The 15,971-nt window shown below is 40.3% G+C and overlaps 1 protein-coding gene across 2 annotated transcripts; it reads right to left on the bottom strand.

Moving 5' to 3' along the window:
• Positions 1–7,680: 7,680 nt before the first annotated feature.
• Positions 7,681–13,997, bottom strand: LOC121328722 (sulfotransferase family cytosolic 1B member 1-like). 2 transcript variants are annotated; one of them, XM_041273721.1, is made up of 8 exons: positions 13,962–13,997; positions 11,889–12,068; positions 11,665–11,793; positions 11,163–11,260; positions 10,061–10,187; positions 9,359–9,453; positions 8,783–8,963; positions 7,681–8,060 (listed from the first exon to the last, which is right to left on the bottom strand). In XM_041273721.1, the coding sequence occupies exons 2-8, from the start codon at positions 12,040–12,042 to the stop codon at positions 7,948–7,950; spliced, it is 897 nt and encodes a 298-aa protein (XP_041129655.1). In that variant the 5' UTR covers positions 12,043–12,068; positions 13,962–13,997; the 3' UTR covers positions 7,681–7,947. The 2 variants fall into 2 exon arrangements, with proteins under 2 accessions (XP_041129655.1, XP_041129654.1); XM_041273720.1 differs by having other exon boundaries at positions 9,344–9,453.
• Between the last annotated feature and the right edge of the window lie 1,974 nt (positions 13,998–15,971).

Raw genomic sequence — 15,971 nt, forward strand, 5'->3', positions numbered from 1 at the left:
GATGGCTTTCCATGCTGTTCAGTTCTTGGTATAAAACATTAACCAAATAACCTTTGCACTACAGCAAAAATAAAACCGCTTGCATATATTAATGCTTTACTTGATGTACAGGGTGAAGGTCAAATCTTCACATTTTATACGATATTTAGACTGCTTTTTGTCCTTACAGGTAAACCAACTAGCCAAATTGATTTGAATCAAATAAATCACATTTGCGTCATCACACAGCAACCCGTGCTGGTCAGGCTGAACTCTAGCTTGAAAACAGCCAGTGCTTAGGTCTGCTGTGTGAAAGGAGGGAGTGAAGGACACCAGTCGATCTTCAGTGGTAAAGTACAGTTCAAACTAGGTGTTTTACTGCCAGCTGTATAGACTTTGTAGTCTTATATAATAAACCAGGGAGTGGTTCTGAGAAATGGTAAGTAACTGGAGCCCCTTGTTTTTCACAAATATGAAATAACACGTAGTAAAATAAAACTAAAGGCAAAGAAATAAAATGAATATCCTTTTGACGTATAGTCTTGTGAGTTATTAAACCGGGCTGAATAAACCCATATCATAACATGGAGCTGAAATCGATCACTCACACTATGTTACAGTTCCCAAGTCAAGCAACATACAGCCTCTTTTTGGTTCACGTTAACTTCTGTTACTGCATGCAGCCAATCTCTCCAAAAACATATAATATGGAAATAGGGATACCTGGCAACACTGTAGCATATATTTTATATTGTTCAAAATTAAAAGTACTAAAAGAGTTTATTTTTTGTTGTTGTTGTTTTAATTTAGTCATTCCAACCGAGTTGGGAATGTTCAATACAGTGCTCTTTTATGTCGAGTGAACAGTGACCAATGCAGTAGAATGAGAACAGATTAGAAAGATGTGAATGCTAGATGTGTGTATATATATATATATATATATATATATATATATTCAAATTCTCAATAACTGTGTGATGGCTTTCTGGATGAGGTATTAATTATGTTATTAATTGTAAGTTTTACATTATGTGTATGTGTGTCTTTTATAGTTAAGTTCTTTTTAATCATGATGTTTAAATTGTGCGTGAATGTGTTTTTATAGTCGTTTTAATGTGCTTACTAATTCAGTTGCTTTAATATGCTTTTATATTAAGGTTCTATGCAGTATTGTGTAAGTTTTGAGTTCTTTCATTTCCCATTGGCAAAACCAGCTACGTGCTGTTTTGCATAGCCTAACACGACTCAAAGTCACAGATGGGTGTCTGAGCTAAACGTCAAAAGGCAGGAGATTAGCAGAGATAGTGTGAGATGAGGGAACTGCTCGGTACAACATGGTATGCAGCCCCCCCTTTTCTCCCGCAGAGGGAATGTGCAATGATAGAGTGGAAACCCCTATCACTGGACAGAAGTAAAACAAATGGGAGTGGAGTCAACAGTTGTTTACAAAGGTATAAATACCCCAAATTGTAAAGTTTTGTCCGTCTTTTCATCTCTTTCGAATTGACTCCATGGATATCCGTGCTTTCTGATACAAACGTATGCACAGGGCTGTACTGAGGCCTTATCCGAAGTCAGTTTAAATCTTGTGCTTATATGATTGTATTGGAGGTATACCTTTCTTGTATATAAAGTGTTTTTGAATCAAAAACCGTTTGTCATCTTAATCTTTTTTCACTACACTGGCTAAAAAAAAGAAGTCTGTAATTTTGACAAGACAAACGTGCCTACGTAATGTGTAACAGTTTATTTAGTTAGTATTTCTTTCACATAAGAAAGCTGTTAATGGCGGCTTAGTTTGAAGACGATGCTTGGTATTGTATCAAAGGGAGCTGTAATATTAATTTATAAACACACCCGTAATTAAATAAAACAGCTAAAGGGGGAAAATGCAGAGCAGACTGCATACATATCTTATAATTACATATATAATGTGGTTAACCAAGCATTTTTCAGTGGGATGCTGGCGGACATTATAAATTACTTCAGAAACCATATCAACTTTTTTGTTTTTTTCAACCTGTTTTTTTATTATATTTTTTTAAATGTTTTATTTTTTTTAATTATGATGTATTCTGCTTAGAGATATATGTATAAAAACATGTTATTCCATGACCCGAGAGATCTTGCAATACTTCCTGAAAGTTGTATTGAAAAATATTGACGTTTGGGCAAAGACATACAAGACATTGCAAGACAGTGTTTCACTTGATTGCAATGACATAATGCACATTTATTCTCAGGGTCTTTATTATAATCGATAATGCACATTGCTCTCCATTACTTTCTCAAAATAAATAAGTATAAATAAAATAATATGTTATTAATTCCATTATTATCAGTAATAAGGAAAACAAACTTACCAAATTTAGTTAATGAAATAGTATCTGCTTATATCCACTTGTTTCTTGATATTTATAAATGTAAAAACATATATATTAAAACACGAGACAGATAAATGTTGTAATATAAGATTTACAGTGTTTCCCTGTTTTTCTTCTTTGCTGTAAGTTCTTGTGTCTTGTTTTGTTTCTCTGTGCTTCAAAAAATGCCTCCTTCCTTTAAAAATGAAATGCCCGTCTCTGATGTCACGACTAAACAAACAAGCAGGCAGTGAAATTCAGTTTCTCCCCTATCCAATGATATGCGTTCATACAGGGAACTGCCGCGGCTCTGGCATCAGAGAAGGCGGCGTGGTGCTGATCGGGGTTGGACGAGAGTTCATGCTGGGGCTGAGGGGAGCTCGGCCGCTGGGAGCCTGGTTGAATACCACCACACACTGACCCACAAGCGAGGGAGACAGGAACACAGGGGTTGGGGTTTATACAGACATCTGGATACAGACTTCTATTCGAAACGCTCGTTATTGAATTTATTTAGTTTCTTTTAGTACTTCTAAATTGAGCTGCGAGTTTAACAGATGGTTTATACACACAATGGCAACAGGTAAAGAGTTAATGCTGTACAAAAGACATATATTTGCATTAACTATTTGAAATTGGATGCCAAAGTGAACCAAACCACCTGTCATAACTCAATTTGAATGTTTGCCAAAATGAACATTGTGATCATCATTTATCACAGAATTAAACCTATAATTGTCACATCATGTTCAAAATGTTAGGGTCTGAAACAGTTCCAGGATTCTTCACAAAAATCTTTCCAATGTTAAGGAAGTTGCAGTTTTAGTTGAAGTGACTGGACTGTGCATCTGGTTAATCAGCTTTCCCTAACACTGACTGAACAAACTCACTGCCTTGCCCCTCAGTCAGTCAGCTTCTGTTCCAGACACATGCTCACTCCCCTGCCTTGCACCGAGCCTCTCTTTTTGGATGGAAAGTCGGGGGTGGGGAGTAGGGTGCTGGGAGAGAATGGAAAAAACAGCCAGGGGTGGCTAGACCTCAAATTGAGACAGCTAGAAGTGGAGAGTTTTTGGAACCTCTCCAAAAACAACCACATATGAAAGCTTGATCTCAAACACACCCACACACGCACAGACACACCTGTTGTGTAGCCATAGTTTCTCCTCTGCATTACACTATGTAACACAATTTTTGTTCCTGTGTAGTAAGTGTTATTTCCTAATTGCTTATGCCTCAAAAGTACAGAAAATGGCTATTATTCCCCGCAAACTTTGCTTTTGTGACCAGGACAGTGATATTCTGAAATGTACCTATTTCCAATGAGAAAACGGGCGAATTTGTGTCTTTTCGTTCACATAAAGTCAGAAAAAAACAACATATGAATCCAAATGAACATGTATTTATACTAAAGTAATACAAAAATGACTACAAAAGATTTAGAAGTGAGTAGTTTTTCGAGATTTACGATTGTACTGTAAATCACTTTCACGAATCAGCCCTCAAATGTAGTCTCCCGTCATGTTCTCGTTATACTGTCCTTGGTAGCGGCATTCAAAGTCCAGTATATCCCGGTGGAAGCGCTCGCCTTGCTCCTCCAAATACGCTCCCATGTTCTCCTTGAATTTATCAAGATGAGCATCAAGGATATGGACTTTGAGGGACATCCTACAGCCCACTGTGCCGTAGTTCTTCACCAGAGTCTCAACCAGCTCCACGTAGTTTTCGGCCTTTTGATTGCCCAGGAAGCCCCGAACCACTGCGACAAAGCTGTTCCAAGCCGCTTTCTCCTTACTAGTGAGCTTCTTGGGGAATTCATTGCACTCCAAGATCTTCTTTATCTGTGGTCCGACGAAGACACCGGCTTTGACCTTTGCCTCAGACAGCTTAGGGAAGAAGTCTTGAAGGTACTGGAAGGCTGCCAACTCCTTATCTAGAGCTCTGACAAGTTGTTTCATTTTTTCAGGCCCAATTTGATGTGCAGTGGTGGCATCAGCACCTTCCGGGGGATCACCAGTGGCTCCCACTTGACGTTGTTCCTCCCCACAGAGAACTCGGTCCGCTGTGGCCTGTCCCGCCTGTGGTAGTGCGCCTTGGTGTCCCTGCTGTCCCAAAGGCAAAGATAGCAGGGAAACTTGGTAAAACCGCCTTGGAGACCCATTAGGAATGCCACCATTTTTAAGTCTCCCATGACCTCCCAGCCATACTCATCATAAGGCGTCCAGCAAGGTCTTGATGCTGTTGTAATCATCTTTGAAGTGCACCGAGTGAGCCAGGGGAAGAGACGGGTACTTGTTACCATTATGGAGCAGCACGGCTTTGAGGCTCCTGGATGAGTTGTCAATGAAGAGGCGCCACTTATTCTGGTTACAGGTGATTCCGATTGCCTCGAACAGACTGGTCACATTGTGGCAGAAGCAGAGCCCATCTTGACGGGTGAAGAAGCTGGAAAAAGGTTGGTGACGCTTCCTCTGATCTGCGACTTGCACACTTTCATCGAACAAGTTCCACTGCTTGAGCCTAGACGTCAAAAGCTCGACATTGGACTTCTAATCAAGTCGTTGAGGTCTTTTTGGTTGGGGTAGTATGGGTTTCTCTCCTCAGTTCCACCTCTGAAATTGTCATCTGGATCTACAACGTCTTCCTCGCTCTCTGACTTGCTGCTCTTTTCTAAAGACGGCTGCTCTCTCTCCGGAGGAGTGGGTACAGGGAGCTCATGGCAGTGTGGCACCGGGGCGATGGATGAAGGAAGGTCCGGATACGTGATAGCAGGTGCATTCTTGCCAGTCCAACTTTTGGAAGGGTCCACCATGCAGAAGTAACAGTTGCTTGAGTGGTCAGTGGGTTCCCGCCAAATTCTTGGGATAGCGAACTTCATGGCTCTCTTTTCCCCTCTGTACCATCCTACAAAAATACATTTATTTCACCCATGACTAATGTGTAAGAGATTCTCGCAACAGTTTTCATATATGATATATTTTTTCAATAACATTGAAAATTGTAAAACATTTTAAAATTAAAAACTTTTACAATTTTAAAAATTTTAACAAATTTTATAACATAAAATTCCGAGCAACAATTGTCCATCTAACCTTCCAGAGTTTTTTTGCAGTGCTCGCAGGTGAAATGAGGTGCCCAGGGTTTGTCTTGATCCCCGACAGGCATGCCGAAATATGCCTTGTAGGTCTCACACATCTTAGCAGATGCTTCCACGAAGTACATTTTTGCTCTTGTCTTGATAAATTGGCCGCAGACATAGCAAAATGCGTCTGCCGGATGCTTGCAGACTCTTGATGCCATCTCAGAAAAATGCAGATATGTATCTATTTAGGCAGCTGGAACTAAACTGAACTGGTGGGCTTAAGGCCCCTGTATTTATACTACTATTTATATTACTGGAAAGTTCTAGAAAGTTCTAGAAGTTACTCCAAGTTTACTCAGCACTGAATCTTTCTGGAATGTTCTGGAAAATAGGTAAATTTCAAAATATCACTGTCCTGGTCACAAAAGCAAAGTTTGTGGGGAATAATAGCCATTTTCTATACTTTTGAGGCATAAGCAATTAGGAAATAACACTTACTACCCAGGAACCAAAAAAAATAAAAATAATTTGTTACACAGTGTTATAAATCATTGGCTGGTGGAACTGCAGTGGATGCAAAGTACAGAACTTTCTTGCACAGATGTCTCCTTACACGTAACTAATTACTGCAAACTTAACCACGCCTTGTCTTACTGTCCTGCCTTGTTTTAAATGTAATATTCAAGCATGTTTTTCTATTTGTACATCATTAGGAATTAGTTTACTGAATGAATTCTGCATGCAATGAAATCCAATATATTAATGTTTGTTCTGTGCAAAATGATCAGTGCCTGATCACTAAAGGGTCTTGACAGTGGAAAAAAACTGACACAGGAGCCAAAAGGTGCCAGAAACAGGATTTTAGGATATTACTATAACACACCAAACTGGAAATATTGTACATTTAGCAATTAAGATAAATTATACATGAGAGATAGATACAAATCTATATCTTATTTAAAAAAACATTTCTAACTATTATTGCAGAGTTGAGTGTCTGGAAATCTATTAACCAGATTATGCCTTGGTCCCAATAATGCTTGCGCTGAATGTATTAAACATTAATTTAGGTTTCATATTTGACTTTAGTGCTGTGCTTTGCGTTTGGAGGCAAAGTTAGGAGCTTGCAATGCTTCTGTGGTATTTGTGGGAATGTGGGTCAATTATCCACCCCCCCTCTCCTCTCAATCATCAGCCTGGTCCATGTCAGTTCTGTTGACGACGTCACTGGTAACAGCAGCTGAAGTCAGTGCAACTCACAGTAAGGTGTAGTGACAAGCAGGTTTGAAGTGTGGAGATGGAGCTGGTGTCCATACTGATAAAACTACAGTACCTGTGGTAAACACAGTGCACAGTAACTGAAGCAATGTTGCTTTCTGGAATGTGAACTGTGGAAGAAGGTAGTAAATAGACAGCACTAGTACATGACCCCCAGCCTCTCTTCAGTTTCTCTTGCAGGATATGTGAGATCTAAATGGAAGTGGGTCTTACAGTAATTATTAAGCATCAGCATGTGATTTATATCTGTACAACACTCAACAGTGCTGAACTTAGAAATACAAAAATACACTTTTAGTAAATTCAGCGACAAATGTTGAAATTGATGATGAAAACGTTGAAATTGAATTTATTACACTTCTTTCAGTGTTTCTAAATTCAGCACGTTATAGTAATATTGTATTATTTTCTTTTTTAACATTTATAACTATTTCTGTCCCTTTTTACAAATACAGTAGTGGGTTTCAGGTGCCATCTAGTGTACATGAGCACATACTGCAGGAGCTGTCTCAGTTTGTCTTCTCAGAGCAGTGAGTCAGTGGGTTAAAGTGTACAAAGGGTAATTGGCTTTGCACCTGTCAGTAAATACAGAGTACAAGCTATCCATTGGATTTGTTTATAGTTAACATTTATTTAAAATATTTCAAAAATGGCTACTTCTCTCACCTCTCTCAGTGAGTGCTCAAGCGCTTTGTCAAATACAGTCAGTGCCTGAGTGCCTTACAACCTATTGACTTTGGTATGGCGGGTGTTTCTTTAGTTCTGTGTTTATCGATAGATAGCTATAGAGATAGAATGATAGATATTGATGGGATAAAAACACAATGCAAAGGTCTGCCAATACTTTATTTATGGGTAGCCTGAGCAGAATAACCAATGTTTTTGTTTTTAGCTGAGTAGTAATACAATAAAAACATACAAAAGATAGTTATTACTGCAGATACCTGATTAATGAATATAACTTTATTATTACCCCCCCCCCCCCCCCCCCCCCCCATACACCCACTGTTGCAGCTTAGATTACATTTGATCTGTCAGTTTCAGCATGCTTCTGAAAATCAGGGAAGTGGATGGGAGTTTAGAGTGGAGTTTGTGGATGGTCCCTAAGGTTTTTTCAGTGGGGTTGACAGTGGTCTCAGATCAGGGTTTGAAGTGGTGGAGTTTGTGGACGGTCCCTAAGGTTTTTTCAGTGGGGTTCACAGTGGTCTCAGATCAGGGTTTGAATTGGTAGAGTTTGTGGACGGTCCCTCAGAGTTGGGTTCGGAATGGTATGGACGTTCCAGACATCATTTTCTCATAGTGCTCGTCGAAGAGCCTGCTCTCTTCAGGGCTAAAGTGGTGCTGCCAGTCCCCCACTTCCCCTAAAGCAAGAAGACAAGCAAACCCAACAGCTCATCTCAGTGCATCATGAACACTTCTGTCTAAATGGAGAGCAACATCTGACCTAACTGCTAAAGAAGTTCTTTATATACAGTAGAGTGCAAATTCATTAGAACACATCAAGATTTGTCATTTATATCCTTTATATACCTAACTGCATGAAAACCTCTGGGTGTGAGAATTTCAATTTTCTGTCAGTAATCAGTGATATAGAAACAAGAGGCACTCGTGTGTGAAAATGTTAGACCACTTTGTGCTTTAATTAGGCATCTTAAACAACTTCTAAGAGGTCCCTTTCTCTTATTATTTTAAATGAATTGGATGTATGGCCTATTAAAGTCATCAGTTAAATTAGACAGTTTTCCAAGATTTTCAGTTCCAGTGGTTTGATTTCGTATGCACAGCAAATCAAAGCAATGAAGTATTCTAATACATGTGCACGCTGCTATAAGTCTTTATTAAAAAACAACAGCATTTCATGAATATCAAATACTTGAATTCAAAACTGGAATTATGTATTGCAAGTATGATCCATAGATATGTTCCAAAAAGTTTTATTGTTCAAAGATAACATCATAATAAGTTGGTTCAAATCCAGATAACAAGTGACTTTTAATTTGGAGGCAACCCCCTCACTCCCCCACACACACACATACACAATTGACCTTGGGAACCTGCTGTTTGACTGTCACACTGCCAGTACCTTTTCTCATGAATGTGGAGACTGAGCGGTCGAACAAACTGTCCGGAAAGGTGGAGTAATTTGCCATTGGGTTCTCTTTCATCACCGAAAAGGAAGTGAGCTCAATGATCTGGTCGATGATGTCGTCAGGCAGCGAGCGCTCCAGGAAGTGCATCACACGGATGACCTCATCCCGAGGGTTCTGAGAGAGAGAGAGGGGGAGGGGAGGGGAGGGGAGGGATGAAACGCAATTAAAAGGCTGCAGGCTGAGTTTTCAACTTTCCCTTGTTAAGCTTTTAAAAATCGAAGTTTAATATAATACATTTTATGTTTAAAACAACAGTAACAGTAATTCCAGAGAGGTTGTTGATAGCATATTTTTTACCTAGATGTAGTCATGTCTAATTATTACAGCACAGGTTAGCATAGCACCGAGTGAACTTAAAGGACTTCATCTTCTCTATATGAGAACACACTAGACTACTCCCAACAATGTGTAATGCAAAGGCAGTTCTGCAAGGTAACCTTGGAAGTGTAATGAAGAGTCCTTATGAACTGGGCAGACACAAACAACATACTCACTCTCTCCCTCCCTACCTCCTTCATGTCCTCATACAACAGGTAGAGAATCCTCTTCGTCTCTTTCTCCCTCCAGTAACCCTTCACGTGGTCATACCAATAGCCCCAGCCCACTGGAACAACATTGGTTTTACAAAGCATCATCATAAAGCTTTGTCTAATGATTGGTTTTAAAGCTTTGTAAATAAGACCCATAGATTTAAGATGAGCTAACCAAGGCTTGCAATTCCATTGTGTAACTTGATATTAGCAGCAGCACCATTGACTTCTTACTTCAGGACAGAGATCTGCAGATACTAATTTAGATACAATATAAATTAACCTGCTGCTTCCCGTCACCTTCTCATTTCCCCTGCTGTTAAAAAAAGATTGCCAGTTGCAGAGAATACACGTTAATTGGCGCCCCCCTGCACAGAACATGTATTTATTGACACACCCTCAGAATGTGTGTTTATTGGCGCCCCCTGCAGAGAATATGCTTTATTGACACCCCCTGCAAAGAATATGCGTTTATTGATGCCCCCTCACAGAATGCGTGTTTATTGGCGCGCCCTGTAGAGAATATGTGTTTATGGACACCCCCTGGAGAGAACAGGTGTTTATTGACACCCCCTGCTGAGAATGTGTGTTTATTGACATCCCCTCAGAGAATGTATGTTTATTGACATCCCCTCAGAGAATGTGTGTTTATTGACGCCCCCTCAGAGAATGTGCACTCACACTGTCCTTGCATGAACTTATGAAGGTACTGGTCCCAGGGCCCGGGATCAGGCTGGATGTGGTTCATTTGGTCGAAGTGGAAGTATGACACCACACTGTCCTTCGCATTGCGGGCCATGTAGATCACCTGCAACGCGAGGGAGTGGTTGATTTGCATTGTCGGCCAGTGAAATTTTATTATTAACCTATAAGGCTATAAAGGCTTAGCTCCTACTTGTCTAGCTGAGCTGCTTATTCCATCACACCTTGAGAACCCAGGATGCAGGATTCCAGCAAGTTAGAAGAGCAAAACTTCACACAGGGCATTGGAAACCTATGCACCTAATGAAACCCACAGGCGAAATCAAGAAGGGACTCTGACTCAGTATAAACTTAGGTTTAATAGCATTGTTTTTTGTTTAATAGCATTGTTGTAGCATTTTCAAATCAGGTTTGAAATCTCTATAATGTGGCAGTTTTTAATTAATAGGTATGTAGTTTATTTGATACTATTGGTTTTATTAATTATAAACTTAGTTTTAATGTTTTATTGCATTTTAATCTTGGTATTTTAATACTGACTAGTTTTATTTTGTATTAACATTTCTGTACTGTATTACTAAGTATACTTTTTTGGGGGATAATACTTTTTATTGAATGGTATTTTAATCTTGTATTTGTATGTTTAATGGTGTATAATTTCTGTTAAGCACCTTGAGATGTGTGCGTGGAAAGTGCTATAATTTTTTTTTATTATTATTATTATTATTAATATTAGGGAATGTTTGTTCCATTACCTCCTCTACTGCTGCTATTGTAAGAATGCATTATCTTGTATTTCTGCATTCTGTACTTTTGAGAAGTCTGTGAGACAAAGATAATGTCCCAAAGTGCTGAGACTTTTACCCTTGTATATGGCTGGGGTGCAAGTTGCATTATTGATTTACAAATCTTTTTGTCAGTACAGTACGTTGACCTTTGAAACAGTTTTAGGAAATGCAGTGCTGTACAAACCATGTTGTTGCATTGACGGTGGATTCTTGTTTTTGGAATCCATTGGAAATACAAACCCAAAAGTAATCTCTCTAAAATGCTCTTTGAATGTAAAGGAGTGGCGCAGTACCTTGCAGTTGTTGTCCCAGAAGGACTGGGGGACCAGCTGAATGGGCAGGTGGGTTTTGATGACGCGAGGGGAGGGCATCTTTTCCAGGTCGCTGACACCTGAAGAATAAGTGAAGACAGAAAGAGAACAAGAGTTATAGGCAGGGCCGGGATCAGTTCCTGTTTTTCAATTTCGATCAGTTCCAATGCATCATTGATCAAAATTGCAATCAGCAGCATTCTGTTAAAATGAGCTTCTCACAGTGGAGACAAATTACTTTGAAGTCGCTCTTAGTCAATTAAATTGACTTGAAATGAAAGCAGTTGAACAGTACCAACAATTATGATGTCTTTAAAATATCTATTCCCAATTCCTTCAAAGGAATGGGAAATGGAATTGAAAAATCAGGAATAGACTCCACCACTGGTTCTAGGTTATACAGCTTCTCTCCGAGCTTCTCTCTTTTGTGGCTTGTAGTTGTTTGAAGTTTAATTGTGAAAAGAGGAGGGAGGCGAGTACTGACCAGACTCTAAGGAGTGGACAGGGAACAACTCAAGGAAAGGCATGCGCTTGTGTGTAGGTGCTCGGCGGCATTTCTCTGCGTCTCCGTCGTTCAGGATCAGATCAACAATCTCCTGAGTCCAGGTGGTGCCTGTGCGGATAGAGCGGGTTGCACTGATGAGCACATGACACATTGCTTCGTAGTCCTCTCCTGCCCTCTCTCCACCCTCATTCCCCTCCTCTCACCTGCTTTAGGGTATGTGGCAATCAGCAGGTCATCTGACCGTGCTCTGAAGTTTTCCACTAATGCCCAGTTTTGTACAGTGGGCTCCAGCAGTGGCACCCCCTTTACCTGACTCAAGGAGCACCTAGGACTCTTCCAGCTCTTCACATTCTCCATCTCACCCTGCGTTCCCAGAACAGCACCTGACAGGAGAGAAAGATGGAGAGACAGAGAGCTTTCATTCAAGAGGCTCCAAGGATATTGATGGGTTAGTTAAATGTACACTTATAAAAGCACTGGGTCTCCAGTTCCAGACAGCTCAGAGTACTCAAGAGAGATAATATTTTGCTTTATATCACTATGTCAGGTATTTGGTTTGGGGTTTGTAAAAGTACCAGTTGTTCCTTTCAAAAGATGTGTTTGATCCTAAACCAAACAAAGAAATTTGCTTTTCTCCCAAGCAAACTTTATTCCTTGGACATGTAAACACTGGCGGTGCCCACTGTAAATACTATCCAGGAATGGCTTTCCATGCTGTTCAGTTCTTGGTATAAAACATTAACCAAATAACCTTTGCACTACAGCAAAAATAAAACCGCTTGCATATATTAATGCTTTATTTGATGTACAGGGTGAAGGTCAAATCTTCACATTTTATACGATATTTAGACTGCATTTTGTCCTCACAGGTAAAGCAAGTAGCCAAATTTGATTTGAATCACATTTGCGTTGCCACACACTGACCCCTGCTGGCCAGGCTGAACCCTAGCTTGGCAACAGCCAGTGCTTAGGTCTGCTGTGTGAAAGGAGGGAGTGAAGGACACCAGTCGATCTTCAGTGGTAAAGTACAGTTCAAACTAGGTGTTTTACTGCCAGCTGTATAGACTGTGTAGTCTTATATAATAAACTAGGGAGTGGTTCTGAGAAATGGTAAGTAACTGGAGCCCCTTGTTTTTCACAAATACGAAATAACACGTAGTAAAATAAAACTAAATGCAAAGATAAAAATAAATAAAATGAATATCCTTTTGACATATAGTCTTGTGAGTTATTAAACCGGGCTGAATAAACCCATATCGTAACATGGAGCTGAAATCGATCACTCACACTATGTTACAGTTCCCAAGTCAAGCAACATACAGCCTCTTTTTGGTTCACGTTAACTTCTGTTACTGCATGCAGCCAATCTCTCCAAAAACATATAATATGGAAATAGGGATACCTGGCAACACTGTAGCATATATTTTATATTGTTGAAAATTAAAAGTACTAAGAGTTTATTTTTTTGTTGTTGTTTTAATTTAGTCATTCCAACCGAGTTGGGAATATTCAATGCAGTGCTCTTATGTTGATCGAGCAGTGAACATGGCAGTAGAATGAGCACAGATTAGAAAGATGTGAATGCTACATGTGTATATTTTTTTCAAATAACGCTGGCTAAAAAAAAAGAAGTCTAATTTTGACAAGACAAACGTGCCTTCATAATGTGTAAAAGTTTATTTATTTAGTTAGTATTTGTTTCACATAAGTTTGAAGGCGATGCTTGGTATTGCATCAAAGGGAGCTGTAATATTAATTTATAAACACACCCGTAATTAAATAAAACAGCAAAAGGGAGAAAATGCAGAGCAGACTGCATACCTGTCTTATAATTACATAAATAATGTGGTTAACCAAGCTTTTTCAGTGGGGTGCTGGGGGATATTATAAATTACTTTAGAAACCATATCAAATTTTTGCCTTTTTTTTTCCAACCTGGTTTTTAAATTATATTTTTTTAAACGTTTCATTTTTTTTAAAATTATGATGTATTCTGCTTAGAGATACATGTATAAAAACATGTTATTCCATGACCCGAGGGATCTTGCAATACTTCCTGAAAGTTGTATTGAAAGATATTGACGTTTGGGCAAATTAGAAGACATTGCAAGACAATGTTTCACCTGATTGCAATGACATAATGCGCATTTATTCTCAGGGTCTTTATTATAATCGATAATGCACACTGCTCTCCATTACTTTCTCAAAATAAATAAGTATAAATAAAATAATATTTTATTCATTCCATTATTATCAGTAATAAGGAAAACACTTACCAAATTTAGTTCATGAAATAGTATCTGCTTATATCCACTCGTTTCTTGATATTTATAAATGTAAAAATATAATATATATATATTAAAACACATGACAGATAAATGTTGTAATATAAGATTTACAGTGTTTCCCTGTTTTTCTTCTTTGCTGTAAGTTCTTGTGTCTTGTTTTTTTCTCTGTGCTTCAAAAAATGTCTCCTTCCTTTAAAAATGAAATGCCCATCTCTGATGTCACAACTAAACAAACAAGCAGGCAGTGCAACGTTAGGTTATTACCATATCCCTGGTTCCCTGAAAGAGAATGACAACCATTACCGAATGGGAAGAGCCTCTCTGATCGTCAGTCTCTGAGCAAATATACAATAGCTGCCCTATCAGGGCCCTGCTGTGAGGGGGAAGTCCCGCCCACCTCCTGCTGAAGAAGGACGTCCTCACAGTAGCACATCACCATTTTCTTTCTAAATCAGAGGTCAGCTGGAGCCAGAGCAACAGAGCCCACATGACTCCTAAGGGCATGCCGCCTGCAAAACTCTAGAGCCAAGAGAGGGTCTTGCTCAGTTTGTCACATCAAGGCGGTACAAACGCACAAATGTCTGACTACCTGTCCATGTAGCAGCATTGCATAACTCATCTAAGGAGGCGTCATGAAGGAAAGCCCACGAAGTTGCCTGGCCCCTGGCAGAATGGGCCGTAATGTCCCCCGGTAAAGGGAAGTCCATCTGTTCATAAGCCAAGCTTATTGCATCTGTCACCCAGTGCACTAGATGTTGCTTCGATAGGGCCTGACCTCTAGAGTGGGACCCGTAGCAGACAAACAGCTGGTTGGACTGTCTCCAGGACACCGTCCTATCCAAATAACAGCGCAGAGCCCGAACTGGGCATAGCGTGTGTTGTCTACGGTCCTCCTCTGACTCGTGCGGGGGAGGTCTGAAAGTTTCCAAAACCACTGATTGGTTAATATGGAATGAGGATACCACCTTTGGCAAAAAGGATGGATTTGTTCTTAATGTTACCCGCGAGTCACTTCCAGTGAAAGCCATACATGTGTCATCGATGGACAGTGCATGAAGCTCACTTACTCGTCTGGCAGACGTAATGGCTATTAAAAATGCCACTTTCAATGAAACAGGGCGCAGTTCTGCTGACGCCATGGGCTCAAATGGGGGACCCATAAGGGCCCGCAGTACCAGTTCTAGATCCCACTTGGGGACCATACTTTTCATGGGAGGACAAAGCCTCCAAGCCCCTTTAAGAAATTGCACTGCCAGGAAATGTGCCCCCAGGGACACCGAGTCAGTTTTTTCATGGCACACTGATATTGTTGCCAGGTATACCTTCAAAGTGGATGCTGATTTCCCTTTGTCAAACAGGTGTTGTAATAAGGTTAATATCGTCTCAATCTGGCAAGTCACCGGATCGTGACCTCCGGCAAGACACCAGTCTTGGAAAACTTTCCATTTATATGAGTACTGGGCTCTAGAGCTCAGCGCCCTAGCAGACTGTAGTGTTTCTACTACTGCATCTGGCAAACCTTGTCTGAATAGATGGCTCCGTTCAACGGCCAGACCCAGAGTTGGAGCTGGGCTGGGTTTGGGTGCCATAATAGCCCCTCCGCTTGGCTCAGGAGGTCCTTGCGCAGCGGGAGCTGCCACGGCTGATCCGACAACATGTCGGAGAGGAGAGCAAACCAGGGGCGTCTCGGCCATCTGGGTGCAACCAGAAAAACCTGTGCTCTCTCCACCCTGATCCTCTCTAGTGTCAGGGGTATTAATGGTAGCGGAGGGAACGCATACAAGAGCCTCTCAGCAGCCCTAGTGGAAGGATTCTTGAGGCGGTTGCCATCAGCCCCAACAACCTTTGATATAGTTTGACCTGTAGGAGAGCGTCCTCTCTGAATAGGGAGAGTGTGGTCTCCAATGACATAATCAAGCATGCTCACAGAGTTCAGTTTGATCCCCAGGAACACTGTGGACTGAGACGGTACGAAGTTGCTCTTCTGTTGATGTATTG

This window comes from Polyodon spathula, chromosome 16 (assembly GCF_017654505.1).
Source record: "Polyodon spathula isolate WHYD16114869_AA chromosome 16, ASM1765450v1, whole genome shotgun sequence".
In the NCBI taxonomy this organism is placed as follows: Eukaryota; Metazoa; Chordata; class Actinopteri; order Acipenseriformes; family Polyodontidae; genus Polyodon; species Polyodon spathula.